General features: G+C 38.0%; 1 protein-coding gene across 1 annotated transcript; it reads left to right on the top strand.

The window, feature by feature from the left end:
• Positions 1 to 1,786: 1,786 nt before the first annotated feature.
• On the top strand, positions 1,787 to 13,041 carry LOC146133322 (sterol regulatory element-binding protein 2-like). The gene is made up of 20 exons (XM_083396892.1): positions 1,787 to 2,044; positions 3,078 to 3,301; positions 4,141 to 4,302; positions 4,536 to 4,664; positions 4,826 to 5,077; positions 5,361 to 5,431; positions 5,794 to 5,874; positions 6,013 to 6,194; positions 6,351 to 6,541; positions 6,829 to 6,991; positions 7,159 to 7,373; positions 7,490 to 7,727; positions 8,079 to 8,248; positions 8,385 to 8,562; positions 8,770 to 8,964; positions 9,235 to 9,388; positions 9,868 to 10,069; positions 10,884 to 11,060; positions 11,530 to 11,632; positions 12,699 to 13,041. The coding sequence occupies exons 1-20, from the start codon at positions 1,885 to 1,887 to the stop codon at positions 12,908 to 12,910; spliced, it is 3,459 nt and encodes a 1,152-aa protein (XP_083253018.1). The 5' UTR covers positions 1,787 to 1,884; the 3' UTR covers positions 12,911 to 13,041.
• Positions 13,042 to 13,794: the final 753 nt, after the last annotated feature.

The raw sequence follows: 13,794 nt of genomic DNA on the forward strand, positions 1-13,794 counted from the left end.
CCGAGTCCCGAGTCCGACTCCGACTCCGCAGCCCTGGTCCGAAGTCACGATTTTGTCCGCACTGGCACTGTTCAGTGATCCTCGATGTTGAGTGAGGGGGATTTTGCCAGCACACTTCGTTTTGGATGTGGCACTTAAGTCACTATAGCAGTCGCCGCAAATGGTAGGTCCGTAATGTTTTCCACGTAACACCGGACAGAGTAAAACATTTCCTCGTCCTTAGGATAGCAGAACTTTAAATATTGTACTCTTAAAAAATTGTTCGGTAGCATTTATGTGCAGTATCACACCAGTCGATTTTCAGGCATGCCACACCTTCAATGATTACGTCAAATGATGTACCGTAGTTATTACGTATGCTATAAAACTACTTTTTAAAACCGTAACTTCAGCTTGTTGTGCATAGCACATTTTAGCCAAATTTTGATACAATCCTAAACTAGATTTTCTCTCTTTTGAATTTGGCCAATTTTAAAATGTGTTTTGTCATTTACTCGGGTTTATTTATCATACACTATAATTGGGGGGTCGCGCAAGTTATCGAAAACTTAAGGGGGGTCGCGAGAACAAAAAGGTTGAGAACCACTGATACAATGGCAAAAGCTAAACAAAAAAAGTTTAAACTTCTTGGCCCCCCAAAAAAATTTTCGGCTACGCCACTGGGCAGAAGAGTGAGGCCGGTGTTACCTTGGCAGAATGTTATTCAAAGGGTTCTTTGGAGTAGGGTGTTAAAGTCTTTGATGTGATTAGCCAATCTTCTGGCTGATGTTAAAGCGCTGCACTGGTCCCACAGGGTTTTTCACCGTGGTGTCCTTGTCAATACATTTGCTTCACACTGATCCACTTTGCGCAGAGAACCCCCGCGCCGTAACAGAGGGGCCACGTGTAAGCTGCATCGTTAAACTGAAAAAGCTAGACTATTTATGATTCGAACGTCGTTAATATTGTAGCAAACTGCGTTTTTTTCTCAAAAAACAGATCTTGGCTGTGAAAATACAACGGTTTTTAAAAAAAAGTCAATTTGCTAAGATGCAGAATGTTAAAACAATAGATGCAGAATGTTAAAACAAATACAAGTGGGTGGTGCGATCATGTTGGCCAGGCCTTGTAGTAATATATGACGACCTTTGCACATTGGACTCAGAGTCCGAACTGTGCTAATCCAAATTTTAATCCAACACTCGCGAGTCGCGAGCGATCAAATTTACATATTTTAAACGTGTCTAATGAAACCGATAACTTTTGATAATTAAATACCCCCAGCAAAATCAGTGATAACTGACAATTTAGCGACAAAGGCAATAAAGTTGGCATATAGAGAAATTTTATTTCCTACGTTACGAAGGAACGCTTTGCTACCGCTTTGCTTGATTGCGCATGTTGTTTGCCTAATATGACGTAACATCACGCCACTGCAAGAAAGCCCTGTGATTGGTCAACAATGAGTGGTCTCATTCTCTCAAGTATTACATCAACAATACTAGTTTCATCATACGTTTACTTTCCTTGTTAAATTTCGAGTTTTTTTGGCACGTGCAATTGTTCCGGTGGGAAAAATTAAATTAGGAGTGAACCGCTATTTTAATATATTTTATCTTTAGTTGGACAGTGTTTTAGTTGTGCACACTATAACACAACTGATGTGAAGTTCAACTATTTTTAGTCTAAATAATTTCGTTGGGATAACTATTCGAATAGTTTGGTCTTAATTAAGTCTGTTAATGGACATTGTTGGTTACACCATTGTTATCGTATTAATATGTTTTAATACTAAGATAGTTAATTGTAAATCGTTTTTTGTTTCTAGACAAAAATTGTGCAATGGAGTAACAACATTAATTTATTAATTTACCTTAGTCTGTTTTGCGAAGACACAACCAAAGCATGGATTTGGATTCTTATGTTTGGGGTAAGCAGGCTGACGCGGTCCTTGACCCTTTTGATGTTGATGAACTGGATCAACAGAGTTTAGGAAACTTCGATTCTGATGGATTTTTCTCGGATAGAGAACTCCTGGAAAACAACTGGGTTTCCGAAATTGATGGTAAAATTGTTTTCCTGATTTTATATAAATTCGTTAAGTTTGTGCAGCTATTATTTTTTTTATTATATTTAAACCTGCAAAATTTGCGCTGATGTAGAATCGCACCACTTTTTACAATAATGAAATGAGTTATCACAAATGAAAATGAAAGGAATAAATAAATATTGGAGATCAAATATAATAATAATACTTGACCCACCTAAATGCTAACTTGAACCATAACCAAAATATTGTTAGTATTATAAACTCCTGGATGAAATGTGATAGCATTCTAGACCAGTGCCCCAATTTTTTTTTTTCGACTTAAAAGCAGATTCAGACAAAATCTTAGGGTACACGCATACACACCAACCTGTTGTTAAAAGCGTTGCATATGCAATACCATCCCGGAATCTAAAAACAAACAAAGCGCCAGACTATATTGTATACATTTATTTTGGCAAAATTTCTTACAAAGTCACTACAAAAAGAGTGCCAAACAATAAAAACCAAAAAATGTCATTTCTTGAATGTTAACACATAAGAGACTAACAAGTGGTGTGGAGTTTGATTATTAAAGTACTATCCATTTTCCACAAGTGGGAGAATAGGCCTGTTCCCGCAGTTGGAAATTTAACGTTTGGTGAAAGGCTACAAAATTAATTTGGAACTAAGAAGTATGTTCTGCACATTCGGACTAGCGTTTCGGTTAGTATTTGGGTCAGGGTGGGTCATGTATTATTATATAATTTGTTATTTAATAATATTGCCTAACCTACCCAAACCCTAACCCAAATAATGTTCTTTGTGGTAAGATTCTAGACCATCGCCAAAGTTTCCCCAACCCTTTTATTCATATTGTAATTTTGCAGTTCCGTTACAGTAGTGCGAATTTCAAAGTTTGGCAAATAGCCTCTTTTTTCTAAAATTCAAGATCTTGTCAATCTAAAATACAATTCAGGCTTGTCCTAAGGGTACTGAAGGTTCCATGACAATGAATGTTTTCGTTTTGATTTACCCCTTTTCTATTCAGTTAAATTGATTCTTTGCTCAGATATCATTAAAGGAATGGACACCGATAAAACCACTGAGGAAGATCATGGAAGTCCAGCCATGAAAAATTTGGGGCATCAAACCTTGAATGACCTATTAAACTTACCTGCCCAGCGCCCTATATCACAGCATATTGCAGCAACCACTTTGCTACCAGAAGCAAAGAGCAATGTTAGCCTTCCATCCCCATCCTCACCACCAGAAGCCAAACCAAGACTACAACCTGTGAGTAGCAGAAGTTTTAAAAATGGGGGAGATTTTTCATGCAGGGAAATCTTCCAGTTTGAGTTTGGTTATCGTTTTTAAATAATTTTATTTTTTTTTAAAAAAATTTTTTTTTAGTATATGATATTAGGCACTGGTCTAGAATCAGGGCTTTTGAGCCCCGGCCTGGTGCCGTGCATTTTCACCCGAGCAGGAGCCGGTGCCCTTCACAAAATTAAGAATTGTTGCCTGTTTGGTGCCACCTTTTCTAACTAACCATTGTGGTGTTTTTTTTGTTTGTGTTTATTTTGAAACGCTAGATATTGCAAATTAAGCGTTCATCCTTAAACCTTAGTTTTTGAATTAATGGAGCCGGACCAGTAGTATCAATACGCTCCGGAGCTGGAGCTAACTTCTGATAAAAGAGAGCTCCGGAGCTGGAGCCGGAGCAGTTTAGCATTTACGCCTGTTCCAAAGCCCCGTCTAGAATCCTGCCACTTTTTAGGTACAGTGCTGCCAGATGTCAAAATTAAAACTGGTAGAACAAATATAAAAATACGACCAACTAAACCCAAATGCTAACCAGCGCCTTAACCGCAAAAAAATGAGTTGATTTAATAATTTATTTAACACTGCCCAAACTGGGATGAGCATAAAATATTTTTTTGTCTGTGAGGTTCTAAGCATTGCATTTATAGCATTTGTGTATAGCAAACTTCCAGCCCATTGCTCTAAAGGTATAGCTATTGATAAAAGTTCCAGGTCTGAAATCGCAGCAACCTTATTCCTTTTAGGTGAACCCTGGCTGTACATAAAAATTGTTGTTTTGTAAATACATATATTTCTGTTATTCTTTTAAGGGTTATGCTGTCCCAACAGCTGCTGTTCTACCAATGCAGCAACATCAAGTGAAAGCTCCTCTAAGCCGCGGGTCTTCAACCTCACCTTTCCCAGTGGCTGAAAGACAAACCATGGCTGCAAGCCCTAAAGTGAAGCCCATGATTTCCAGCCCCAAACTTCAAGTAATAATTTTAGCACTAAATATGCTTTCCTTCCTATAATATGACATATTAAATATATGCCTACTGAAATGTTAAGATTGCTTTAAGAGATATATAACAACTTACTGTTTTTGGTTTATAAACATTTTTAGATATTTGTTAATATTGCTACATTATGGATCAAATCTTTCATGTTGTTTAGATCCTTCAAACTTTTTAATAAAATTAACAAAATATTTCACTTTAATTTACAGAGATTACTGATCGCTTCTTCACCAAACACCCAGCAGCAGCAACAACCCAGTTCACCACCTTTGTCACCAGAAGTGGTTGTTGGTATGCAGCAAGCTCAAAACCAGTTAAATACTTCTGGAACTATTACGGTAAATCAAATTTAAAAAAAAAATTAAGATCTCTTTCTGTTTAGCTCAGACATATTTATAGTTAAAAATAGAATAAAAACAAAAAATTAAAATGTTGCAAAATTGTTGTTATGAAAACATCTGTCAATAGGTTACCCGAATTAAACATTTTTACTTCACAGATTCCAGTCTTAGCTGCGGCATCTCCCCTACAATCACCACCACAAGCACAGACAATTGACCTGTTGTCAACCTTGCAAAACAACCCTCAGCTGTGTAGCCAGCTTCGGCAACAAATTTTGAACCGACAGCAACAAGCATCGCCACAGCTTGAGACTAAACTGGACTCAACTCCACAAAGTTCGCTGAACCTTACTCCTGCCTCTTCTCCAAACAGGGCATCAGACTCTCCAACCAGCATTCCTTTAGTACAGGTAAATGTCCTAAAAGCTGCTATTAAATATTACTTGTATACAAGCAATCTTCATTCATTTTCTGTATCCTCAGTCATTTTTTTTAAGTTAACCAAAATAAAACCATTTTTAGGCACCCCGCTGTTGATTATCCTGTAACATAAATATTAAAAGCAAACCGACCGCTGTTTTTCCATCTGTCCAAAATTTCTCTAGTTGTTACCTGGTTAGTGAGGAAACATTTCACTAACATAATGTTTTTCAAAGTTTTAGTGACTTTTTTATATAATTTTTAATTGTGTAGAATCTTCAAGGAAAGACGTTCATAACATCAGTACCTATGGTGATGGAAGGAAGCAAACTCACTATCCAAAGGTAAAACTAGACCAGGGGTGGACAAAGGTATTCAATGGAAGAGCCATTTGAAGAAAATAAAAGTACCAGAGAGCCCCTTAATTAGAAAATGAAATTGTGTTGACTTGCTTCTAGTGATACGTCATAAACGAAATGCTGGCCTAAATAAAGAAAAAAAAGAGAAAAACGTTCTTAAACGGTACCCTTGGTAGCATTTACAATCCTTTTGAAATTTGACGATTCGACTAAAAGGGCCGCAGTTTGCCGACCCCTAAACTAGACCTTAGCTTTATCATATTATGTCTAGAAATGACTAATAGTTAAATTATGTTTTTTTAATTCTTTATTAATGTCATTTTTATTCTCTTTTGTCTTGTGTCTAGGCTACCATCTTCTGCAAAGCAAGAAGCAAAACCACAGCCTCCAAAACGCTCCTCACATAATGCCATTGAAAAGAGATACAGGTTGGTACAGTTTGACGAATAAAATAAAGCACACTGGTATAAAGCATTATTTCTAACTTTTGTTAAAAAGCATTTTCAACAAACATTTCAATTGTTAATGTCAAGAACATATATATAATGTAGCTCTCTGTATTAAAGATCCTCAATCAATGACAAAATCTTGGAACTGAAAGATCTCCTTATTGGAGGTGATGCTAAACTCAACAAAGCAGCGGTATTAAAAAAGGCAATTGACTACATTAAATTTTTGACCAATGCAAACAGAAGATTAAAGATGGAAAATCATTTGTTGAAAAAACACCTAACTTCAAATGATAACAGTAAGTGTTGTCCTAGGTTTTGGTTTGAGTTTTATTCCTTAGACTTAATCCATATGAAACGCTATAATAAATATCCAAATAGTTGTTAAGGAAGATTTTGCCTGGATTTTTTTTTTTTGCAATACTGAATCTAACCTTGAAATTATCTTTTTTTAGTAACAATCCGTGACCTGATAAAGAATGACATTAGTATTGTGGATGCTTGTGACTCCCCGTACTCCTTTGCAAGCCCCTCGTCGATGCAAACCCCACCCCATTCTGACCCCGATTCACCCAGCCTGCCCCTCATGTCCGAGTTTGATGTGGATATGCAGCAAAGTGTGGATGACATGGTTAATGGAAAAACTGTAAGCAAAACTAGAAAATTGTACAAAATAAATACAATGTGTGTGTGTTGTAATCAAATTGAAATTATGAACAGTCTTTAAGCAAGTTTCTTCTCACAGAAGACAAACTGTTAAGTTAAAATAACGGTATTGTTACTGCATTGCGATTAAAATGTGGTACATCTGTGCACTGCCACTAACATTAAGTGTGTCAGTAAAATTATCTTTTCAACAAACCAGGATGCTCAACCCATGTTTACTAAATTACCATGCACTTGATGTTTTTTTTAAAACTTTTTTTAATGCAGCAACCAAGTGAAGCAATGTCAACAGCCCCAGGTTTAATGGACCGAAGTCGTGCTGCGCTTTGTGTGTTCATGTTTACATGTCTTATACTCAATCCTGGCAACACCATTATGAAAGCATTTACCCCAGATGCTCAACCAAGCGAGCTGGACCATGTCATTGTTGGTAAGTATAATTTGATAAATACGTATGAATATGGTTTGTTTACTTTTATAAGGCACTTATTTTTCATGTTTGGAAACTATACATTAAATTCGTCCTGGTAACAAATGTTTGTAATAACTAATATGCACAATGTCATTTGTAATGCAATGAAACATTTTTATTTTCAGGTCGCTCGATTCTTGGTTTTGACTTGGGCACTTCCAATCCTGGCTGGTGGGATTGGATGTTTCCCACACTTCTGTCATGGTTTGTTAACGGCACTATCACACTCGCTGTACTTTGGCGCCTTCTGGTGTCTGGGGAGCCAATAACGGAAGCTAATTCCAAGTCATCGGCAAGGTATTGGAAGCATCGAAAGCAAGCAGAGAAAGAAATTGAGAAGGTTGAGCTTATTTGTCTTGAATTTCATAACAAATAATATTTTACATTTGATAAGCATTTTGGAAATATTTATGCCGGGCACAAACTTAGGTTTAACATTTTGATGATCATTTTTAGAACAACTATCCATCTGCGGACTACCACCTTCAGCAGAGTCTTCGTGCTATTGGACGACCTTTACCCACTTCTAAGTTCGACCAATGGTGTGCGCTTGTGTGGAACTCATTCCGACTTTGCCTAGGTTTCTCCCGCATCGGCCCTTGGATCGCAAGATGGAAGAGCAAGCTGTCGGTGCGAAATTCTGCACGTGATGCAGCCCAAGTTTACCACAAACTCGACCAACTGCATTTAACAGGTAAATTCTAGGAGGAATCTTGCACAGGTGTAGTAGGTTTCTAATCTTAGTGTATTCAATTTTGATTGGGCGAGAGCCCAGATTTTCGAAAAACGAATAAAATAGAAATCAATCTAGCAACGCCCGAATGATGAACATTACAACTGCAACATGTGATGCTTATAAAACCAGCAACAGTTTCACTAACAAACTTAAGTTAAATTGGAAAATCATAAATCAGTATTGCTTCACTTTTATAATTTGGTTTATTAGTTTTGATTGCTATCGATTTAGCAGATTTGTTTATTCCAAGCGCATGAACGACCAAGTAACTTCGCTGAACAAGTTAACACAGTTTTTATTTTACTATAGGGAAGGTTGAAGGAAGTCCAGTGATTGGATTTGTCTACTCGTTAAGTGCCATCAACCTGTGTGAAGTTGCTGGGTGGAAAACAACCCCACCTGGTGTGGCCTCGAGTATTTACGCCACTACTGCACTGCGGATCAAACGAACGGCACCTAAAGTACTGCAGTGGACCTTTGTAAGTTATTGATATAAGTCACTTCAACTCCAGTGCTAGGGTTTTTTAGTTGCACACCAGAGAAACAAATCCTATGCTTAAAACTTTATTATTATCAATATGATAAACCGAGTATATTTAAACTCTTGATTTGCAGAGATACTTTCTGAGCAAAAGCCGTAAAGTTATGACGGCTCATAAAGATTGCTGCGACACGCTTCGCTGGTTGTGTCACCCGATCGGACACCGTTTCATGGTTGACGAAACTTGGTCAAACCAGTCTGAAAGTGAAAGTGAGGACGAATCTATTCATTTCACAGCTGTAACAGACACAAGTAAGACCCTAAGTTGTTAAACAGTGTTTTTTTGGTTGATTGAACAAAAATTGTTGCAAGTGATAACTTGTTCTTTTTCCACAATCAGCAATCTGTATTAATGGTGTTACTATTTTGCTGTAACTTTTTGTTTAGAAAAACGCTTTTTTCAATTTCCTTAATATTCATTGGGTTTATCAAGTTTTAACTAGCAATGTCCAATTTTAGCCGATCCACTGTCGTTCGCTTCGTTCAACTTCCGCCAGAACATGTTGCAGAAGGCAGTTTACTCGCTCATCAACCCTGTGGACGAAGAAATGCTGGAAAACCAACAGATCAAAAAGGGCAAGAAGCGATCCAAGCGTAACACGCCGTCAAGCGAAGCTTTGCAATACCTTCAGCTGGTCTCCGAATGCAATGAAGGTAAATTTAACTCCATAATTTACAGGTGTTTTGACTGCTCTTTTGCTGATCTATTTACTAGTGTCTTATAGGCCAAAGGCCGTCCAACCCGTGACCTCTTTCGCGAGGAAGTTTTTAAATTTTTTACCTTAAAAACATGACAAATAATTATTGTTTACCGCGAAGACAATCACCGATACGGTTGTCCCTTGAACAGAACATGAAGCGGCACTAGACACTTTAAAGTTTACACTTTGAGGTTTATTACTTTAATTATGTTGTGTTTTGCAGACATCCTGAAAGTGGACTTGCGACACGACGACGAATGCAAGTTCTGGTGGTCGGTGGCGTCAATTGCCGCTTACTGGCTGCTTGGCGACCAAGAACAAGCTTCCAAGCTCTACCAAAGTGTTGAACAGTTGCCTAGGAAGCTGACAAAGTCCAAGTACGCGCTTGTTGTCGGTTGATCTAATTATATTAAAACAAATTCTCCCTAATAACATGGGAAGAGTGCAAAATATTAAGCCTAGAAAAATACCCGCTTTCTGTTGAATGCAATTTGAAAGCTTACACCAGTGTTTCTCAACCTTTTATGGCTTACGGCATCCCTCAAAAATATTAAATAGAGTTTCGTAACAACACAATCAACTTAACCATGTATGAAAATGTCATTTGAAATAATGATCTCTAATCCTTCACAAATATGTCTATCAAGAGGCTTACCAATTGAGCAAAAATTGGACTTTAAAAAAATTCTCAAATACCTATCGGCACCCTTGAGCATTAGAAATGGCACACCATGGCGCCGCGGCATCCCGATTGGGAACCACTCGCTTACACCAAAACAATGCAGTTTTTTCATCTCCAACCAAACGACACACAAAACTTGCTATGTTTCGCTATAAATTGTTCCTTTATTCGCAGAAACCCGCTTCCGCGTGCCGTGATGTGGTCCTTTGTGGCGCGTCGTGACTTCTTGATGCTGGAGGAAGAAATATCGAAAGACCCGTCGTCGGTCAAAGAGCTCGCCCAATCGCTCCAGATCGTCACACAAAGATGCGCCCAGGCTACGAAACTGCTCAAGCAAAGCCTGTACAGCGAGCAGGAGTGCCACCCGACTGCATTGGTAACTTTTCATATGTGACGTAGCAGTACGAAAATGTAAACTTTTCCTAAAAGCACTGGAAAAAATATATAATTATGAACATTTACCTCGAATTCTATTTGTTCATTAGTAACACAGTTTATAAATGACGCTGTCTTATGTTATGCCACACTTTGTGTATTTGCCCAATTAACAATGTATAATGTAGTTTGAATAGGGTCACGTACTCACGTTGCTTACTTGGACTGTCACTCAAGCAAAAAATAGCAATTGACAAACATTTTTGGCCGGTGGTGTCTTGATACACAAGTCAAAAACTGCACATGATTGTGTTGGAGGTGCATTGTAGTTGCATTGCACTTTATGAGAGTTTGTGCAGTGTCTCAACCATGCAATACCAATGCTTATCAAGAACAACTTTCCGTGGTTAGGAAACAGTATTACAAATTAAAAAACAATGGTAAAAAACAATGAAACATTCACACACATGTGTGTGTTAACAACTGAGATCTAGCCCTTCTGAACTTGCTGTTTGACCAACGATTACGGCTTACGTATAATTAGTACATCGAAAGCTATTGCAAACTTACCGAATCTGTTGATATATGATACAAGCAGGGCAGGCTAGAAAAAGGACCGTCGCTCTACCAAATGAGCTGCACAGGCTCCGATAGGAGATAGTCGAGAAACAACCATATGCGGTAAAAAAGCAATGTTCATTGTTCATTGTTCAATGTTCATGCTTTACCCGGGATAACGACAGCAAATTGGTATTGCCCCCTCATTCAAGTTGTGTAATGCGTGGCATACTAAATCTTTGATGTTTTTTTCGCAGGGCTTCCAGCTGATCGCATGCGAATGGCTGCTGCAGACCAGAACCGGCCTGTGGGAATGCACTCGCTGCCAGGACGGCGTTACACGTCGCGCCTCGCTCGAGCAATTGTCAGAGTTTGAAGCCAACACCGATCTTTTAAGAATTGTCACCGGCAAGATACCATCGGCCCAGTCGAAGGTAAACTGCCTTATCGTATTTTTTTTAATTTTTTTTTTTAAACCTACATATGAAAATTGAATTTTTAACATTAAAAACGCCATTTTGGCGATGTAGGTGTTTTAACATCTACAATATACAGATTCAACATTATTTTTATTAAGTTGGTGCACTAATAAACTGTTTAGGATTTGTAAATCTTCGCAAAAAATGATATAATGGTTATAGCGGTGGTTGTCAACCTGGTATATAGATCCACTTCAAACAGGTTGGGGAAACATATTTTAATATATTTTAAGAGCCTGTTTTCAGCAACCAGATTGTTTAGTAGTGTCTAAATAAAGTAATTGTTTTCCCGTGATATATGCTTGCTTGCCTTTTTCGAAATTAGCGGGCCCCGCCATAATCTCAAGTAAGCAAAAGGGTCAGGGAAAAATGGAGAACAGCTGGTTTCTAGATTTCGGCTTTTTAATGCCTGTACGTTTAACAGGTTTACCTTTACGACGCGACTCTTCGTTTGATGGCTGGAGCCTGTCCAACCAAAACGCACGTGCTACTTGACCGAGCTCTGCGTAAGAGACATCCCTCAAAGAGTAAGTTGCTGCTTTTTTTCTCTAATTATAAACGATTTTATAAAATTTAATTCGCCAAAGAAGAGATGAATGTATGTGTCCAATTTATTGACAAACAATAGCGCTAATAAAATGGCGAAATTAATGATCTGTATAACAAAAGAGGATTGTTTCTAAACAAAAATAATGACAAACTAAACTAAAATTTATTCACGTTGAATTTGGGCATTTACTGTTTAAATTAGGGCTTCTTAAACGTTTCAATCTACGGCTCGATTTGCTTTTTGTTAAATTTTCCACTACATTTAAAGGCAGGTTCTCACACTCTAATTGCTCTTAGGGCGAAATCTAACCATGTAGAATGTAGATAAACCTGCGGGCCGGTTTACACTAGATCAGAGTGTCCTAGATTGCCACAGGGGTGAAAGTAAGCTGGAACTGCCCGAAATGGCGTTTCGCTAATAGGCGTACTAGCGGGAAGCGGTTCCGGCAAAATTTATTTTACCGTAACGCCAAACTGGTGAAAAATTTTGTTTAGCATAACATTGTCCATTTTTACCAGACCATCCCAAAATATCCGGAAGTGTATTTAAACTAAATTGAATATTTGTGTATTACATCGAACGATAATCTCCGATTTTTTGGTTTGTTTTTGACATCCCCCCAATACTTTGTTGTGCGACACCCAGTTTAGGAAGCCCTAGCCCAGGGGTTCTTAAACTGGGGTCCATGGACCCCTTTGGGGTCCGTGAACTAATTTCAGGGGGTCCATGATGGCCAAATTGAAATATTAGTGTACGTTTGAAAAGTAATCAATTTAAAAAAGAGTTTAATTAAAAATGAAACGTTTTACCACTGAATGTTAGACTCTTTTTTGCTTAAACCATCAGCATATTTCTGACAGGCTATTTGATTATGACGTCAATTTATGAGATCATTTTTAATAAATTCTTGCCTACAGGGGTCCACGTGAAGCAAAAAATAATTTTAGGAGTCCGCGGTGAAAAAAGTTTAAGAACCCCTGCCCTAGCCTAAATAATGTTATACGTAAATATTCTGCTTACAAAATCCTCGCTTTGTTTTACAGATGAGGCCGAAGAGTCGAGCGGGCCTGGCGTTCGCGAACACGCTGCTGCTGTCAAATTAGCGTGTCGTCATCTCCCGTCGCCGATGATGTCATCGCCCGGGGAGCGCGAGAAAATGCTCAGGGGGGCAATCCACCAGATGGAGCTGCTGGGCGACCGCAAGGGGGCACGAGAGTGTCGGAGCCTGCTACTGAAGTTCACCGACCCTAAGTAGTAGTTTGGTTGCGAAAGTTGTGTCTGCTGTACGCTGCGAAGATTATATTTTATTTCCTACGCTTATTCGCCATTTCTCTCTCAAAACTTTCGTGTTTCGTTCTTTTGTTGTAAATAAACGTTAAATTTGGTTCAGCATGTGTGGCGATGTTAAGTAGGTTGTCTCATTATTAACCATTTTTATCACCCAGTGTAAGCTTTAAAATAAAAGGTAAGAAAAACATAATTGGGTAGACTTCATTTTTATTGATTTTGAAATACCTATAATTACTGTAAAACGTTTAAATGAATACTTTTCCAAGGGATAATGCTTGGAAAAATGCATTTTAGTTTATATTAATTTATTTGACTAATTTGGTAACTGTCGAAGTTGTAATATCACGTTATAAACAATTTCATTAAAACATAGTTTGGAAAATAGTACAAATAATTTTGAATCGACTATTCAATATAGGGGAACGACTGTGCTAAACAGTTAAATTGAAAGAAGCTAAACTTTTTTGCCCGGGACCGTCTCGCGGCATATTTCCTTACTGAAAATGCAATTGAAAGGGTGCACGACACAAGGGCTACACAACCAATGGAAATGTTTTCGAATGCAATTTAAAACTAAATTTTGACGAAATTTTAAACTGTACGGCAAATTATTAAGGCTTATTATAGGCTAGTTTTTAACTTCGTATAACGATTATCAAGGTGACAAAGTTCGGCAAAACCTTTTACTTCCGGCCCGCTTTTGTAAATTCTTACAGTCTGGCCCACGATGGTCAGGCCTTAAAGTTATCCGGTGCTTTCTGATAAAATTTGGTCACCCCTGGTTTAAACGAGTTTTTTATTGCCTTCGAAATACAACACAAATATTTTTAGATGAGTGAAGGCGCTTGT

The sequence above is a fragment of the Ascidiella aspersa genome, chromosome 9, assembly GCF_963924565.1.
Source record: "Ascidiella aspersa chromosome 9, kaAscAspe10.2, whole genome shotgun sequence".
NCBI lineage: Eukaryota > Metazoa > Chordata > Ascidiacea > Phlebobranchia > Ascidiidae > Ascidiella > Ascidiella aspersa.

Bases quoted from the DNA above. Each gene is read 5' to 3' on its own strand.
- LOC146133322 (XM_083396892.1), top strand. From the start codon at position 1,885: ATGGATTTGGATTCTTATGTTTGGGGTAAGCAGGCTGACGCGGTCCTT. The intron at 6,195-6,350 runs GTAAGTGTTGTC...ATCTTTTTTTAG, and splicing joins CCTAACTTCAAATGATAACA to TAACAATCCGTGACCTGATA. The intron at 10,070-10,883 runs GTAACTTTTCAT...TTTTTTTCGCAG, and splicing joins AGTGCCACCCGACTGCATTG to GGCTTCCAGCTGATCGCATG.